This window comes from Dendropsophus ebraccatus, chromosome 5 (assembly GCF_027789765.1).
Source record: "Dendropsophus ebraccatus isolate aDenEbr1 chromosome 5, aDenEbr1.pat, whole genome shotgun sequence".
NCBI lineage: Eukaryota > Metazoa > Chordata > Amphibia > Anura > Hylidae > Dendropsophus > Dendropsophus ebraccatus.
This window is the reverse complement of record NC_091458.1, coordinates 115,753,567-115,772,663: the sequence shown is the minus strand read 5'-3', so window position 1 is coordinate 115,772,663 and position 19,097 is coordinate 115,753,567. Positions and strand designations below refer to the sequence as shown.

General features: G+C 43.3%; 1 protein-coding gene across 1 annotated transcript in view; it reads right to left on the bottom strand.

Moving 5' to 3' along the window:
* GPM6B (glycoprotein M6B) overlaps positions 1 to 18,498 on the bottom strand; it is a 97,433-nt gene extending 78,935 nt beyond the window's left edge. The window contains exon 1 of the mRNA XM_069971071.1: positions 18,365 to 18,498. Coding sequence (XP_069827172.1) covers positions 18,365 to 18,368 — 4 coding nt within the window. The 5' untranslated portion in view covers positions 18,369 to 18,498. The remainder of the gene's footprint in view (positions 1 to 18,364) is intronic.
* Positions 18,499 to 19,097: the final 599 nt, after the last annotated feature.

Below are 19,097 nucleotides of genomic sequence, written 5' to 3'. Positions count from 1 at the left end.
GGCCTTTGGTACCTTGATGCGCATGGAGGAGATAAGGGCGGATGAGCATAACTTGAGTAAGAAATTCTCCTCAAAATGGAGGATCTGGATAATGTTCCAGTCCTCCACTGAGATGGGCAGATGGTTGGCTGGTGATAGCTTCCCGGGTGTCACTTAGACTTCTGGTCTGGATTCCCAAGACTTCCTAGGGGCCAGGTGGCGATGGGCTGTCACATCACACCCATTTCTTCTTCTTCTTCTTCTTCTCCTTCTCCTCTCATTCCCCCCTTCCCTCCCTCTATTCTCTCTTCCCCATTCCTAATTCTCTACAGCTAACACTGGACTCTCTGATAATACTCCAACAAACAGCAATACAGTTCTTTCCTTTCTTTTTCCTATTCACCTATGTCCTACCGTCCCAACCCCCACACTTCCCCCTCCTATGTGTTCAACGTGTGTCGGTGTATACTTGTCTTGCATTCCCGTTAATTGTTATTGTATCATGTATCATTCTGATGGCATTGTATTTGCATAACCTAACGCACTTGTTGGATACATACCCGTTTTCTGTATGTTTCTTTTGTAAACTCTTCAATAAAAACATATTGAACCATAAATCAAGTTTTCCCATGTTAAAACATATTTAAGCAATGCTGTGTTTGTTTGTTTTTTTATTTTACTATCTAGATCTTAAAATAATTCTGTACAGATCATTTCACAACAGTGCCCTTCTTATCACACCAGTATGCAGAATAGCCATTGCTCACAACTCAGCATCCCCCCCCCCTGTAGAATAAACTCTATCAAGGTCATCTAGCACAGTGCTTCCCAACCTTTTCCACCTCGGGGCACCCCTTGGAAAAAAAAATTTCCTCGGGGCACCCCTACTAAATAATGTTCTACAAAATAAGAAAACCCTCATACAGTGACTCACAGGTGACGTCTTCTTTGATCTGAGGAGTCACTTTCCCTTTTCCTCTCCATCCGCCATGATGATTTCTTCCAGCTACTTTTCATCTCTTCAGAACCCGCAAGACAAACAATTTAGGCTCCGCACATTTCTAGCAACTTCCTTCCCTTTCTCCCTCCTGTCGGCTCCCAAAGTAACTGCGCTGTTTGGTGTTATGTGCAGTAAAGCAAGTAGGAATGTGGGATGCCCCCTGTATGTAGGATCCCCTGCTGGGCCCCCATGACCTAATAATGCCCCCAAAGGTGCCCCCATGACCTAATAATGCCCCCAGAGGTGCCCCCATGACCTAATAATGCCCCCAGAGGTGCCCCCATGACCTAATAATGCCCCCAGAGGTGCCCCCATGACCTAATAATGCCCCCAGAGGTGCCCCCATATACTAATAATGCCCCCAGAGGTGCCCCCATATACTAATAATGCCCCCAGAGGTGCCCCCATATACTAATAATGCCCCCAGAGGTGCTTCCCATGAACTAATAATGCCCCCTGCTCTGCCCCCCCCAAAAAAACAAAAAAAAAACATCCTACTCACCTAATCCGCGCTGTGGCTGCAGGCAGCAGCTCTCCTCCTCCTCTTCTGGCTTCATCTTGCGAGACGCGGGGACGGGACTTCCGGCAGGCGTGATGACGTCACATCATCACGCCTGCCGCAGAGGTCACATCCCGGCCTCCCATAGGCTGCTGGCATGAAGTGCCGGCAGCCAGGGGCGGATTAACTTTACCGTAGGCCCGGGGTGTTCACCAAGCCTGGGCCCCCCAGCCCACAGTAACTATGGCAGCACTAGCCTGGCGTTCATAGTACAGGACAGATAATGTCATGATGTCCTGATTTGTGCAAAATAACCATAAAAAAAAGATTTTTTGCAAATTATGGCGGAAGTGTAGCCAGGAGACAGTACACCACTGAAAGTATGAGTCTTTTTTGGTGGTCATGGGCCCCCCAGGAGCTCAGGGCCCCGGGCTGCCGCCCGGAACGCCCCTATTATAATCCACTACTGCCGGCAGCCTATGGGAGTGAATATAGGAGCAGGACGCTGACACTTCCTGTTCCTATATTCTGCTCACTTTAATGTTCCGCCCGCTCATAGTGCGGGCGGAACATGAAAGTGATCCGTGCATCCCGAGAAGCTGTGCGGCCGCAGCTTCTCGGGATGCTTAAAGAGACAGCGCACATTTCCCACCGGGATCCCGCGGCACCCCTGGCGGGTTCTCCCGGCACCCCGGTTGGGAAACGCTGATCTAGCATACCCAGAAGCCTCACATACATCTAAATGGGAGAGGTCCTGTCTTTCATTTTCTAGGGACTTGCTGTAAAGCATATTTCTAAATACTGTTAAAATAGCTAAGGCAATATGGCAGCCACAGTGAAGTACAAAATATTAATAAAAAAAAAAAAATAAAAAAAAAAATAGTCATAAGGACAGATTGGAAAAAAGAACATGTTTCAGTCCCTGGGTATAATCATTAAAAAAAATAATAATAATTCTAGGTAATACATTCCCTGAAATGATTGTTGGTGTGTGCCTAGTAAGGACACTTCTGACCTGAGATAATGGGTGTGTTATGGCCTATAGTTTCTTTGATCACATCTTAAAGTGAATGTACCATCAGGCCTGGGCTGAAGCACTGAAGGCGGGCAGCCCCACCCCCAGGGAACCCTTGCCCCTCTATGATACGGCTTCATTTATTCTAATGAAGCCGCATCATAGAGGGGTGAGGGAATCCTCCCTCTGGGGGTGGGTCAGCCGCCTCCAGTGCTTCAGCCCAGGCCTGATGCTACATTCACTTTAAGATGGATAGACCTGCAAAACATCTGCTGACAGATAAATTTGGTCGAAAGTTAAAGCTTCATGCAAGTCAAACTCTGCCTTTACACCACAGCTACTTCTGCCGGCAGATATTTTGCCAGTCTATCCATACAGGGATGCACGTCTGATCACCCCTATGTGCAACATTTGCCATTGTGCACCTATATGGTAGTATATATTAAAGTCTTTGGACGTATATGTCAAGGAACACTTCTCATGTATGCTTCCAACCATAAGCAATGTGTGGCCATGTGCACAATGTAAAAAATATATAACCAGGATCTCCTTTCCTGGTATGCAGCGTATAGAAGATATCATAGTGGCTGGTATACACCCTGTAGCCATATACAAGATATATAAATGGCCCACATGGCTGCGCGTTAAAGTACACACAGGATAGCTTATCATTACACTTGGGCTGAAAAGTTAGTAAACATTTAAATCATGACCGGTTTATCCATATATTTGTTAAATTATCTTCTTAAAGGGATCATCCAACGCTACACAAACATGGGCACTTTCTTTCAGAGACAGCACCACTCTTGTCTCCAGTTCAGGTGTGGTTTGCAACTAAGCTCCATTCACTTCAATTGAACAGCGTTGCAAAACCCCACCCACACTGGAGACAAGAGTGCGTCTGTCTCTGGAAGAAAGTGTCCATGTTTTTTTTAGTGCTGGTAAACCCCTTTAAGGTGCCTTTACACCTTTAATAGCTGTTGGCTGAACAGCTCCCTCTCTCCTTTGAACATAGCAGCAGATTTTTCTCTGAAAAACACAAGGGTTGGGTAGTTGAAATTAAACGTGGCAGACCATTCTCCACCTCAACAGCATACCTCTGGGAAACGTCGGAAGGCCCCTATACACATGAAATCAGTGGGTCAGCTGACTTTTCACTAGGTAGGTGTCTTTAAATTTTTCTTTGATTATCCAAAGAAATTAGGATCATTTCAGAAATGTTTTCCCAATGGAAATTTTCGCAACAAGACTACACTTAAAATAATGATAAACTACTAGCACAATTTAGTATTTTGCGACTTTTCTTCAGAACCACTAATCCTTCACTGTACTGGGCCTAAAATAACACACATTGTGGATCTAGGCCTTTTTTTTTTTTTTTTTTTTTTACAACATCACAGTTTTAGTATTTTTATTTTAGATTTAGAAGCTCAGTGACACAGTCTTTGCAAACATATCACTGCCAATATTATAATAAACATTCAACAGTGTGGAAGATAGAACTCACCAATATAAAATATAAAAAGGTATCTACTTTTATATTGGTGAGTGCCGCTGCTATCTTCTACGCTAAACTGCAACCAGACAGCAGTGCCCACGATTACCTCACATAGACTGACTATAATAAATGTGCTGCATATGATAAGCATTATAGTTTCTTTCATTTACCCCTAACTTCCCTTCCAGTTAGGACAAAGTAGACATTTACTAGTTCAGCCGCTTCACATCTTTAAATACTTTAGATGAGATAACAATACCCAAAGTCGATGTTATCTTTATGGGACATTTTATAGCAGCAAATCTGCCGTTGTGTAGACTCATCTCTGCATGTAATTACATTTAAGATACTCATCAGTGGCATTCACAAAAGGAATTTTTCCCCAAGTTCCTGTGTATACGACTGTACAACAATGTAACCCTGTAATTGTAAATGTAATGAAATTGTATATAAATAGAAATGGCCTTTTTGCATAATAAGAGTCTATGAGAACTGTGAAGGGTGCTAAAAGGGAACCTGTCATCACTTTCAGGATGCCCAAACCATGATTTCTCATGGTGGTCCCCAGCAGACTCTTCTTGTCCCACCAGCTTTGATAGATCTCTTGCTGTTTGGTTTTAAGCCTCTTATACACTATACTAAAGCCACTGGTGGTGGGTTCGGCTGACAGTATATGGTGTAAGGGGGCCTCCCGAGTCTCCACTAACAAATGATGTTGGTAGAAATATGGGTCATGTGTGGATTTTCACTGCCCAACCCCTTTGTTCTCAAATGAATAAGCCAGTGCCAGAGCTGTGAAGTGGTGTCTTCCCAGTCGAGAATGCATGATTGTTATGCAGTGCCAAATGCTATGTTGGGGAGTACAGGAGAGATAACTTTTTGATCAAACAATTGCTCGGCCAACAGTTGTTGAAGGTGTACAGGCACCTTTAGGGAAAGACCCATCAATAAGGGCAACATAGTGGTAATCTTGTTGCGCACATGCGCAGTTGCAGTAAGGGGCCGCACAGTGACTTGCCAGTCCATGCTTGCGCCGACAATTCCCTCAGCTCGCTCCTGGTAATGCCATTAACGCATGCCCCATAGGGCGGAAGAGTGGGTACTACACTGTCAACACCTCCGGTCCGGGTGCTGACAGATTCCTTTAAGTTTGACATCGTTCTGCCAGTCTCGTTGACTTTTGTACTGTCTACATTTAAGACGGCATTAATAAATTTGTTCTTATGATAAAGATTGACACCTGTGCGCAAATTTGACCCCCAATTTTTACTTAGCCATCCCCTTCTTAATCAAACATTTTTGGTATATCTAATTTATATACTATTAATGTATAATGATTACAGAGCCCCAATGTATTTTTCTATGATCATTTATGTGGGCCTTAGCATTGGATAGTGCAATTTAATAGATAAAAAAAAAATCCTTATTCCTCTAAGAGAATTTCTTTAGAACATCACTTTACTTGAAACATCGGAATCCTGTTATTAACCATGCTGTCATTGAATAAGAAAGCTCAGTTACTTACATTTTTAAGGCATTCCATGAAGCAGAAGAGTTAACAGTATGATTAAGAATTAGCCTCCCCCTGTTTTTGGTCCAAACTAACAACTGCCTCCAGAACAAATAAAATTACCCTGCAATTTATTTCTAGAGCCTGTTTTCCTAATTTGTCATAGAAACGAGAACATTTTTCTGATAGTTACCAGCAGCTGATTGCCGACACCCACACACTCCAAGACAACTGGGAACAAATCTATAACCAGTCTTCAGGAAGAGGGAAAAGGAACAACAAGCTCCCACCAGCACTAAAAAGAATGCTGGCCTTATAAATAATAATAGCCTATATCATTTAGCCATAGACCACTCCTGTAATGGTCTTATTACTAAAGACCGCTTGAGGCTTCACCAATAATATTCTTTTAACAGTGCCAACATGTTCTACAGCACTTAAAAGGAGATCTACTGCTGGGACCTCTTGGAATCTTGAGAACAAGCTTCCTAGACTGGTCTCTGAATGTTGCAGCAGTGTCCACGGGGTGCACTGAGGGAGGTAGTTCTGCCCCCAGTGCACCTCATTAACATATGAATTAAACTACAAAGGTCCCAAAAGCTGCATGGAGGATAGGACCTTACTCACTAGTTCAGTGTTTTTCCCAATCCACATAAAGGTCCACTATTTTTACTTTGTGATCCTTGCAATTTGGTCCGTAATTGCATCCTGGTGCATCTGTATAAAATGTTGAACTGGTAAAAAAAAAAAAGAAAAAAAAAAAAAAGACTAGTTTGCTTTAACCCTTTGAGGACCAGGCCCAAAAATGACCCAGTGGACCGCGCAAATTTTGATCTTAGCGTTTTCGTTTTTCCCTCCTCTCCTTCTAAGAGCTCTAGCACTTTCAGTTTTCTATCTACAAGCCATGTAAGTGCTTGTTTTTTTATAGGAATAGTTGTACTTTGTAATGGCGTCTTTCATTTTACCATAACATGTATGACGGAATCCCAAATATATTATTTATGAAGATATAAATTGGTGAAATCGTAAAAAAGAATGCAATATGGTAACGTTTGGGGGGCTCCTGTGTCTACGTAATGCACTATACGGTAAAAACGACATGATACCATTATTCCGAACACAACCATATGCAGGTTACACAGATTTTCTAATGTTATATATTTTTTTTTAATGAAATCCTTTTTTTTTGGCAATTAATTATAAATAAAATGGGCCTATTGTGACGCTTATAACAGTTTTATTTTTTCACCTATGAGGCTGTATGGGGTGTCATTTTTTCCGCCATGATCTCTAGTTTTTATTAATACCATATTTGTGAAGATCGGACGTTTTGATCACTTTTTATTAATTTTTTAATATATATAATGTAACATAAAAATCGGAAATCCGCGCACTTTTTTCCCCTCTTTTCGTGTACGCCGTTTACCGTTCGCAATGACGCTTGTAATATTTTAATAGATTGGACAATTACGCACTCTACGGTATATTATATGTTTATTTGTTTATTTTTATATGTTTTATTTATATAATGGGAAAGGGGGGTGATTTCAACTTTTATTGGGGGAGGTGTTTTGGAGTAGTGTGTTAGTCTTTTTAACTTTTTTTTTTTTACACATTTGAAGTCCCTTTGGGGGACTTACATACACTAGTGTGATTACACACACTGATCATTGCTATGCCATAGGCATAGCATTGATCAGTGTTATCGGCGATCTGCTCATTGAGCTTGCCTGTGCAGGCTCAGTGCAGCAGATCGCCGATCGGACCGCACGGAGGAAGGTGAGAGACCTCCGGCAGTCCGTGACTCCCCCTGTCACTTACACTTAAACGCCACGGTCGCGCTGCGATCGCGGCATTTAAGGGGCTAATGGCACGCGGCAGCGCGATCGCTGCAGCGTGTCATTACCGGTGAGGTCCCGGCTGCTGATTGCAGCCGCCCCCACCTGCTGTGAAGCGCGCTCCGCTCCGGAGCACGCTTCATAGCGGGAGAACCACCCAGGACGTACAGTTACGCCCTAGGTCGTCTGGGGACAGACTTCCATGGCGTAACTATACGCCCTGGGTCATCTAAGGGTTAATCAGCATTTTTGATGGACGTCACGGATGTGACATCTGTGAAAAACATGAATCCCATAGACTTCTATTGGCTAACCTGTGCTGTGATCATGTCAGATTTGTCCAAAAACCCAAATGGCCATGGGTGTGTCCTTTAAAACCTGCCACAACCAACAGATTTACTAAGCGAACCGTCACTTTAAGGGTTTTTCTAGTCTAGCAACCACTTCTAGAGTGGCGGGATGGTTGGGTTTTAGTTTTGTCCTGTGAAAAACGATTTACTAAGGGATTGCGCTGACACCATAGGAGACCTGGCAGCGGTGTCTAAGCAGCCGTTCTGGGAGATGATTTGTGCCGATTGGTTCCCTTTAACTTTATTAGTTGAAATTGATATAACCCTTTAATGAAAATGGCTTCAAGGCTGGCTTCACACTGCCTTAAAAACGCCAATAAAAACACCATTTTTGCAAAAACACCAGCAGCCAGATGTTGGCTGTAGGTCAATGGACGTTTATGATATGCCTCACACACACAGCGTTTTTTGGTGTGGCATATTTCTCTCCTCTCTGGTATTTTTTGAGGCTCTTGAGCAGTTTTTTCCAAAACGCAGCATTCTGAGGGTGTGGCTTTTTTTTTTGCCAAACTATGGTGTTTTTTCTACCCTAAACTTCAACGGGATTGTTTTGCTTATCTTAAAAATGCCAAAATGGCAGAAAAAAATGCAAATGCATGGAAAAAATGCGTTCATGTCGGCTGATCGTTGCAGTCGCTTGTTTTTCAACATGTTCAAAAAAAAAAAAAGGGACTGATATAGCAGCGATCTGCTGCCGTCGCTCCGTTAAATAGGAGCATCGGCAGCAGACGCTGCTGTATCCTATGGACTGCCCGGACAATCAGCGATCACCCAGGCAGCCCCCCGCCGCCCCTCCCACACTCACCCGCTCTCTGCAGCAGAGTTGAATAGCGCCGGCAGCGAGCAGGGAACGAGGAGCACTCGTTTGTACCTCTAGACGGCCCATGGAATAGGGCCATAAGCCAAAGATACTAATTATGTTCAAAAGTGGGGTTTTTGTATTTAAGCATCAATGTAATAAATAAGTTTACATCTATATATGTAAGACATTCCACTCACACTGTTCTTGTTTCGAGCCTCAGAGAATCAAGGACAATGCAGGAGACTCACCAGTGATTTGCATTCAATGCCTCCATTATTCTCTTATAGAAAAAGATACTTGTTTAGTGCAGAAGTGATTGCAGGAGTTTGATAGAACATTATAAACAAAGAGCACAAAGAGATCTATGTAAAAAAAATTTGCTAAATTGTCAGCAAAAACCAACGCAGTCACTGTCACTGAATCAGTTTATAAATGTTTTTGGGTACATTGATTCTCTGACTTTTAAAGGGAAACTAACAGCAGGTTACAAGGGGGGAGGGGGCTTCTAAGAATGAAGGTAGTTTTCTTACCTTTATCCTTAGGGCAATTGTTGCTAAGTATCAATATACTAATGTGGCGGTTTGGAGCACTGGTGATGGGACTACCACTTTACACCAATCAGCCCCATCAGCCCACCCCTTTTCATGAAAATTAACTCTTAGAGGGGGCACTGGGAAAAGTTTATATAGCACAAGGCAGATGACAGGTTCCCTGTAAAGGGCTATTCCATTCTTGACATTTATCATCAAGATATACCATGAATGCCAGATAGATGTGGTCCCACCACTGAGACCAGAACCTAATTTTTTAGTAAAAGAGAAACAGTGTAGTATGAAGAATTAAGTCAAGAGTTATAGAAGTAGCACTGCAAGCTACGCTGCTTCCATGAGAGCTATGTAGATAGCATAGAACAGCCTGCTGTAATCTACCTCTTTTCCTGTGGATATGCCAGAGATGTCAAGATAGAAATATTCCTTTAAAGGGATCTCATGAAGCTCATGAAACAGACAGGATCCTTTATTAGGGGCCATTCGCATAACGAAATTTGCATGGAATTTTAAGCAGAGTCCGTGCAGTTCCGTCTGTCCCATTCATTGAATAGGAAGTCTTGTGCACATTCCGCCATCCGCCCAAAGAACCGACATGTCAATTCAGGGAATATTTCACTATACTTCTACAAGGTCTCTACAATAAACATTAAGTAATAAAATGAAATACACAAGACAAACAACCACTAATGGAATGTTTACACAGACAGATGTATCTGACAGATTGTTGAAGCCAAAGCCAGGAACAGACTATAAACAGTGAACAGGTCATAAAGGAAAGACTGAGATTTCTCCTCTTTTCAAATCAGATAATCTGTCTGTGTAAACCCACCTTTACATGTACGTAGCAAACAGCTGGCGTCTCTATTCCCTTGCAACACTTAGGGCCGGTCCACACTGAGCAAACACGGCGCAATTCCGCGGCAGAGCTCTCTGCCGCGGAATCCCGCCATGCTCAGTGTGCTGCTGTTAAAGAGTCACTGTCTTTTTTTTTTTTTTTTTTTTTTTGCAGAAATCAATAGTCCAGGCGATTTTAAGAAACTTTGTAATTGGGTTTATTAGCCAAATATGCCATTATCTGCATTTAAAAAACCTTTTCCCAGGTCCCCCCCTCCTTCCTCTTTTCCATCCACTGCAAAAAATCTGAAAATTGTGACTTGTTGCATGAGTCACACTCTGTCTGTTCTAGGCAGGGGGGAGGGGGAGGAGGAAGTTAGCTGGCAGCAGAAAGCAGATAACAGAGGATTACAGGCACGGAGCTGGGTGACAGCTGTAATCAGAGCTCAGAGAGGTCAGTGGTGACTTTCAGAGGAGATAAAGGGTGAGGTATTTGTAGATTAACTCTTTGTTGTCCTGTTTTGGTCTTTTATTTTGCTCTCTCCATAGGAGAACAATGAAGACAGGGGGGAGAGCTTCAAACTGCTTTTTCATGATAAAAATGCATTTTTCGGCTAACAAACCCAAGTACAAAGTTTCTTAAAATCGCCTGGACTATTGATTTCTGCAAAAAAAAAATTTCACCACACTTTAACCCTTTAAGGACAGGGCCAAATTTCGTTTTTGCATTTTCATTTTTTCCTCCTTGTGTTTAAAAGGCCATAGCACTTGCATTTTTCCACCTAGAAACCCACATGAGCCCTTATTTTTTGCGTCACTAATTGTACTTTGCAATGACAGGCTAAATTTTTGCATAAAGGACACCAGAATAAATTTCAAAGTGTGGTGAAATTGAAAAAAAAAAAAAAAAAACATTTCTTTTATTTGGGGGGTATTTGGGGTAAAACTGACTTGTTGTGCATGTTCCTCTAGTCGTTACAATTAAAACGATATGTAACATCTATAATTTTTCTTTTAACTGACAGCCTGTAAAAAATTCAAACCATTGTTAACAAATATACGTTCCTTAAAATCGCTCCATTCCCAGGCTTATAGCGCTTTTATCCTTTGGTCTATGGGGCTGTGTCAGGTGTCATTTTTTGCGCCATGATGTGTTCTTTCTATCGGTACCTTGATTGCGCATATGCGACTTTTTGATCGCTTTTTATTACATTTTTTCTGGATTTGATGCGACCAAAAATGCGCAATTTTGCACTTCGGGATTTTTTTGCGCTTGCGCTGTTTACCGTCCGAGATCAGGAATGTGATTAATAATTCGGGCGATTACGCACGCGGCGATAGCAAACATGTTTATTTATTTACTTTTATTTAAAGCATGGGAAAAGGGGGGTGATTCAAACTTTTATTAGGGGAGGGGGCTTTTTTTTTTTTTTTTTTTTACTAATAACAATATATATATATTTTTTTTTTACACACATATACAAGAAGCCCCCCTGGTGGACTTATAGTATATACACTTTGATCTCTCATTGAGATCTTTGCTGTATACTTATACAGCAAAGATCAATGAGATCGGCACTCGTCTGCCAAAAACAGACGAGTGCCGAGTCGGGGTCGGCACCATCTTGGAGCAGACCCCGGCCGGCACCACACACGGAGATCGCTCTTCACTAGACACCAGGCGATCTCCTTGACTAGACACCAGGAAACAGCTGCCTCCGATTACCTGATTGGCGGGCGCGGCGATCACACCGTGCCCGCTAATAGCCGCAGTCCCGGGCTACACGCGGCACACGGAATCGCTGCGGTTCAGAGCAGGGTCGCCGCTAAAGCTGGCCATATGCATTTGTTTACCGTCAACCGACCTGCCATCTAATGCATAAGTTGGCTTCCCGACTTGTCCCTGACAACGTCAGCGGAAAGAAGAGATTGGGTCGTTGAATTTCAACATGTCCAATTATTTTGTTCTTAGGGAAAAGAAGGTGTCTCACCTCCATAGCAACAAAATATGGTGCTAATGGTAACAGATTAAATTCACTGTATGGTGAAAACCTCTAATAAAAAAAAAACACTAAACGCTATGGAAAAAACAAAACTCTCATGAACGCTTATCCTGATAGTTGGCTAAAAGAGTACAAAGTAAGTGGTAATGCGCTCATGACTTTACCACAGGAATTTCTTAACTAAAAAGAGTCAGGGAGTAGCAGATTTCTTTGACAACCAGTTACGCAACTGAGAAAGTCACTGAAGGCATGGGATGCTTATGCCTGCACGTTCAGCACCTTTAGCTAATGTATATTCCGCTATGTTGTGGCAGTGTTAAAAAGCCTGTCAAACTGACAGTTTCCCATGTGAACTATTTCATCCAGGACAATGGCGTCACATGACTGGCCACTGTGAGAGAGTTACACCATGTTGGGAACAAAAGCCAAGATCCATTCAGACAAACAATAGAGCCAGACAATCAGATTAAACAGCCGCAGCCACATTAGTCCAGCTACAATGCCGCTATGTGTAGTATTCGGAGATCTTGTCTCAGATGTGCGTGCCATTTATTTAAACAGAAGGGATGGTGAAACAATTCTATTCATAATATATATATATATTAGTGATGAGTGAATAGTGAGACATTCGAATATTCAATATTCGTACAAATATCCCACGAATATTCGAGCGAAAATTCGATCCCATTAAAGTCTATGGGAACAAGTATTCGATTAGTGAAAAACATCTATTTGACCATTTGGAGGGTGAAACCGGAAGCTGGGGGATTTGAACGCTTATCGAATATTCGCGGGATATTCGTACGAACATCGAATATTCGAATATCCCACTATTTGATCGAATATCTATTCGATTGAACAGTATTCGCTCATCACTAATATATATATTATATATATATATATATATATATATATACACATACACATATATATATATATATATATATATAATTAGTAAATAAATGTATAATGTGTTAGTGCTGGTAGCGATTTAAAACCATAAACCAAAAAAATGGTAAGCAAACAATCAGATTTGAGGTGGTTTTGGAACTGTAAAGCATCACTTTGTGGTCGCATTTAATGCACAATACCTTTCAGACCCTCAGCAAAAAGTAATAGTTTTCACTACAGATATTACAAGAAGGAAGCCGCAGAATAGAAGCCAGTATTGGACAAAATTACTTGGAAACCGCAAAACATATAATATACAGAGGGCCGTCTTGGGAAACACTCCCTTAGAATAAATAAGTCAACTATACCGGAAATTGTAAGTGTGTCATGCCATGGAACAAGTGGGCAGATTAAATTGTGAACAAGTCAGCTTTACTACTTGCCTTCCCACATATCACTATATAGGGGGTTCGAACGGTTATATTGTTCTTTATATTCATCATATTTCAAACTGACTTAAACCTGTGATATGGTTGTCAAGACTGTTATTTCAGCCTTCACATCCAAATCTGTAGTCCTTGCCTTGAAATACAAACTCTCACTTAATGTTAAGACACTGCTATAAAAGACAGCTGTTGGATTTGGAAACAATGGAAACAAGCCAAGGGAGGCCTTAAAAGAAAAAGGATTCTAAAGCAACTGGTTCGCTCTCTAGACACTTATGGTAATTTTGGGTGATCAAGAATTACAAAAATTACTAAATTACTAAAGATGTCAGGATTATATCCGCTATTCTACTAGTAACAAAACCACTCTTAAAGGGGTACTCTTGTATATAAAATAGGAAATATTCTATTCTCCCCTAATCCTGCTTCCCTGGAATCCTCCTGTAACGTCTTCATGAATATTCCAGCCGCTACTTCCAAGATGTACTCATCAGTGACAGCCCTCGAGCTGTTGCAAAACCACAATTCCCATCATGCTCAGACAGCTAAAGCTTTGGATTTGGCTGTCCAGGCATGATGGGAAATTTGATATTGCAACAGCTGAAGGGCCGCAGTTTGGAGACCCATGGGCTAAGATATTACTTCCGAAGCAAAACCAAAATAAGTAGTATTATTTGAGGAAAGGTGATACCTTTACCAGTCAATGAACAAGTAAGTGTTGGTTCATTGACTGTGGGTCATTCGGACCTGTCATAAATACCATCTCTTATTAGCTGTACATCTCTCAGCCTTAGGGTAGCTTCACACGTACTGTATCGCAAAGGATTTGATGTGCGGATCCACAGAAGATTTGATCTAAATATCTGACCACTGCATCAAATTTGCTGCGGACCCTATGTGTGTAAACGCACCCTTAGGGCCTGTTCACACTGAGATAAACAGGAGGAAATTCCACCTGCCTCACTGACTAATTGTGATGTCTTGCACGCCTCCGGGCAATAAGGATAAAATTCATGTACCATTGTATTGGTCAACATATTGTGAGGTTGGCGGTCTTGTGTAGCGAGTCTTAAGGCTGTGTCGCACAGTGCAATTTTCCAGGGAAAGCAAGGGCGGACCTGTCAGCTCAGCACTCGATTCCCTCTCGTTACATGCACAAACAGCGAGCGGCCACCCAAACTATCCCTATCGTTCGGGCTGCCCATTGAAGTCTGAAGTCAGCGGTGGTCTGCAGCCCTTTCCTTTAATCAGCCATCAGCTGTGCATCTTTTATTATGGTGACTTTACACAGAGAGATTTATCTGACAGATTTTTTTTTAAGCCAAAGCCAGGAATTGATTTGAAAAGAGGAGAAATCTCAGTCTTTCCTTTATGACCTGTTCCCTGTTTATAGTCTGTTCCTGGCTTTGGCTTCAGAAATCTGTCAGATAAATCTGTGTGTGTAAAAGCACAGTTACACAGAGGTGTGGGGCTGGCAGCAGATTGACCTATTGAAAAAACAGCGATCATCTGGCGAGTAAGTATTTGCTTGCTCTTCTACCGACGGCTGGCTCTAATACACAAGGAGATATCTGCCAGATTTGGAAGATAACATAACCTTTATACACAATGGGGGAGATTTATCAAACATGGTGTAAAGTGAAACTGGCTCAGTTGCCCCTAGCAACCAATCAGATTCCACCTTTCATTCCTCACAGACTCTTTGGGAAACGAAAAATGGAATCTGGTTGCTAGGGGCAACTGAGCCAGTTTCACTTTACACCATGTTTGATAAATCTCCCCCAGTGTGTAGACCAATGAAATGTGTAACCAATAGCATGCCGCCATATGTGGATGTCTGGATACAATCTGATGTTAAGCACCTCCGGATTAGAGAAACAGTTGGTCACAGGACCCAGATTTCCTGATATGTATTATGACACTTTTAATGGACACGAAAAGCCTTCTGCTTTCTCCGAGCTAAAATAACGCATTAGGTTAAAGTCACAGAACACACATTGCGATCCCACAAACCCTGCTACATCTTTCTCCCTACACAGATATGCAGGCATCAGGTCATTGCTCAGTCACCATGTATCATATAGTAGTAGTAGTGCTGGCTCGCTATCAAAAAGTTATGTGAGATCCCTGTTCTGAACTATGAAGCTCTGTTTCCACTCTACTTTAAAATCCAGCTGTTTTTTATGATGACAAAACCGAACTGTTAAGACTGCTCCACATATGGAAAACCATTCAGTGGTTTTATTGTACGCATCAGATCTCTTCACCTCCCTTTGACATATTGTGGGGCTGCAATAATACTCTATGGAAAAAGCAAATTAGTTTTTTTTATCTTTATAACTAAAGGATATAATGTTACATCAGACATGTCCGATACTCATAGATGAAAACTTAAAGGGGCTATCCAGGATTAGAAAAATAGAGCTACCAGAAAGAGCACTACTTTTGTCCTCAGTTTTCTGTGTGGTATTGCAGCTCAGTTCCATTGAAGGGAACAGAGCATAGTTGCAATGCCACACATCACCTGAGGACACGTGTGGCACTGTTTTTATTTGTAACAGCATACTTCTACTCTTAAAGGGGTTATCCAGCACTACAAAAACATGGCCACTTTCCCCGTACTGTTGTCTCCAGTTCAGGTGCAGTTAGCAATTAAGCTCCATTTACGTCAATGGAACTGAGTTTCAAAACACCACCCAAACTGGAGACAACAGTAGGGGGAAAGTGGCCATGTTTTTGTAGCGCTGGATAACCCCTTTAATAGTCAATGTATTTACAGGCTATGTTCTAAAACAGTAATATTGAGACATATCATGGCTATTTTACAGCTCAAAAAACTTCCCAAAGACAGCTGTTTTGTTTTTGTTTTTAATAAATATTTCATTCTACTAAACTGAATGGAAAAACAGCTCTTAATTTCTTTTCATAATGGGCATTGAATTAAAGGGTTTCTGCAAGAATATGCAATGCAGTACCTGTCTAACCAGTCTTTGAAGTTATACTTCGGAGACTGCACTGTGGTGGAAGTGGCACACCAGGAGTGATAAAAAGTTTTACTTTTTCCCCTCCCAGGTCTGTTTACAGCTCCAAAAATGTACTTTTTTTTTCCCCCACACATAATTTGGATGTTTTTCCCAAAAATGTCTGGTTTGCTAATTGCATAATAACATTTGCTAAGGAAAAAAAACACTTTGGGAAAGTTTTAATTGACCAGAATACACTTAGTGTGCACTTAGCCTAAATCTACATCTACTACTCAGCAGCAGAATATCAGTCTATAGAAACCACAGCCTAGTTTATGCTCCAGGATGAGTGTGTGACTACTGCAGCATCAAGTTGCAGCCCTAAAACAAAGTGTCCCATCTGGGAAATAACTTGCAACAAAGTTGAATGCAGCACCCCAGGAGCCATCCTTTTAATCCCAGCCCCCAGAATTTTTAATCCCATTTCCACTTGTCAGCAGGTGGACTGCTCCGACGTCATACACCATCTTTAATTATGATCCTCACAAAAGGGGCAAGGCATTGTTTAAACAATGGGTCACATCAGGCCCCAACGAATGCATTAGGAACTGGTCAGAAACCTGCTGTGTAGAGAGATTCCATATAGCACAGAGACCACTTGCAGAGGACGTCCAGAACCAACCAGAATGACAGAAACGTCTTATTCCCAGCAGAAGAATGGGACTTTGTCACACGCTCAGTGACATCGGCTCCTTACTGTTTATTATATAGTCAGTGAATATTTGTAAACATGCGGATTACAATAACAGAATACATACAGCCCCTGTTATTCCTAATGCCAGCGTCTCAGCTATGTGATACATAGAGAGATTATATATTGGCTATCACACAGTCCCAGCACATCTTTTACAGTCTGTTGCAATGTTCATCAGCCATCCTGCCACAACACAAAGTTTCCATCATGACACTTTCTTCCACAATATGTTGTGTTAAAGTTTAGTCTGGTATTATGCGGTCACCTATTCAGCTCCTCCGCAGACAGGATTATGTTTATACCTCTGGACAGACGTACCCACATAATAGCAGCACAAGCTCCCCCACATCCCCAAGAATTCCAATACATCAGAGCTTAACCAAGGACTTTATTGTATCCCTATTGTTAAATCCCACAGAAGTCATGTAAGAGTTAATAAAGCTATGAGGATTGTTGAGTGCATCACTAGGTTCCCCCCTTCCCTGTGTATAAGCCTGGATGTGTCATCCCCTACACAGGACTGCTACCTCCAGCTGTAATAACTTAATGATTAGTAGGGCATTAGCACTGCACACTGCCCTGTGGTGTATAGTGTCAGTGTATAGCCCAGGGGAGGATGGTGGCACTGTGCCTGTCCCTGCAGGGTGCCCTCTCTCTCACCCAGCCCATGTCCCTGCAGGGTGCCCTCTCCCCCAGCCCATGTCCCTGCGGGGTGCCCTCTCTCTCACCCAGCCCATGTCCCTGCGGGGTGCCCTCTCTCTCACCCAGCCCATGTCCCTGCGGGGTGCCCTCTCCCCCAGCCCATGTCCCTGCGGGGTGCCCTCTCCCCCAGCCCATGTCCCTGCAGGGTGCCCTCTCCCCCAGCCCATGTCCCTGCAGGGTGCCCTCTCCCCCAGCCCATGTCCCTGCAGGGTGCCCTCTCCCCCAGCACATGTCCCTGCAGGGTGCCCTCTCCCCCAGCACATGTCCCTGCGGGGTGCCCTCTCCCCCAGCACATGTCCCTGCGGGGTGCCCTCTCACCCAGCCCATGTCCCTGCGGGGTGCCCTCTCCCCCAGCACATGTCCCTGCGGGGTGCCCTCTCACCCAGCCCATGTCCCTGCGGGGTGCCCTCTCACCCAGCCCATGTCCCTGCGGGGTGCCCTCTCCCCCAGCCCATGTCCCTGCAGGGTGCCCTCTCCCCCAGCCCATGTCCCTGCGGGGTGCCCTCTCCCCCAGCCCATGTCCCTGCGGGGTGCCCTCTCCCCCAGCACATGTCCCTGCGGGGTGCCCTCTCCCCCAGCACATGTCCCTGCGGGGTGCCCTCTCTCTCCCCCAGCACATGTCCCTGCAGGGTGCACTGGTGGGAAAGTTTCTAAAGTTAGGGAAAGCCAGAGTAAAGTAGGGTGCAGTGGTGTGCAGTGATCGGGGAGCAGGGGTATACGGCCACTTACCCATGGTGTGCTGTGCGCCTTCCTTCCTGCCCTGTCAGTGTCCTGTGTGCTCGGTCGGGATAGTGCTGGGATGGTGCCGCTTGCTCTCACTTCATTGGAGATGTAGTAGCCCGGGCTGCCTGACGAGCTCTGCAGAGCAGGGGGAGGCGGGGCCGTGACGTCATGTAGCCCGGCAGAGGGGCGGGGATTGCTGCAGTTGGACCCTATGACGTCACCGTGGCCATTGGGAATATTGGGAGAAACTTCACACACAAGGTTTAGGATAAGTATTTCAGGGATAAGTGCACAAGATGAGCAGGCTTACCAGAGCTGAGGGACAGGACTGCAGGGATTTGACTCTTTTACTTGTTTAGTGTCTCCCAATGGGCATAAATCTTTCTGTATTCTTTACAGTCTGTACTAGTGCCCTGCATCTGCCCAGTATCTACCCCCACAGTAACTTCAGTGAGGGACCATTTACACAGAGAGATTATCTGACAAAGATTTGAAGCCAAAGCCAGGAACGGATTTGAAAAGAGGAGAAATCTCAGTCTTTCCTTTATGACCTGATCCCTGTTTATAGTCTGTTCCTGGCTTTGGCTTCAAATCTTTGGCAGATAATCCGTCAAATAATCTTTCTGTGTAAATGGACCCTTACACAGAGGAAGAGACTTCAGCATGTAATCCACAATAGATTCATTACACCTTAGGGTTATTTTAGACAGATCGATATTGGGCCGTCTATGGAAGCAAA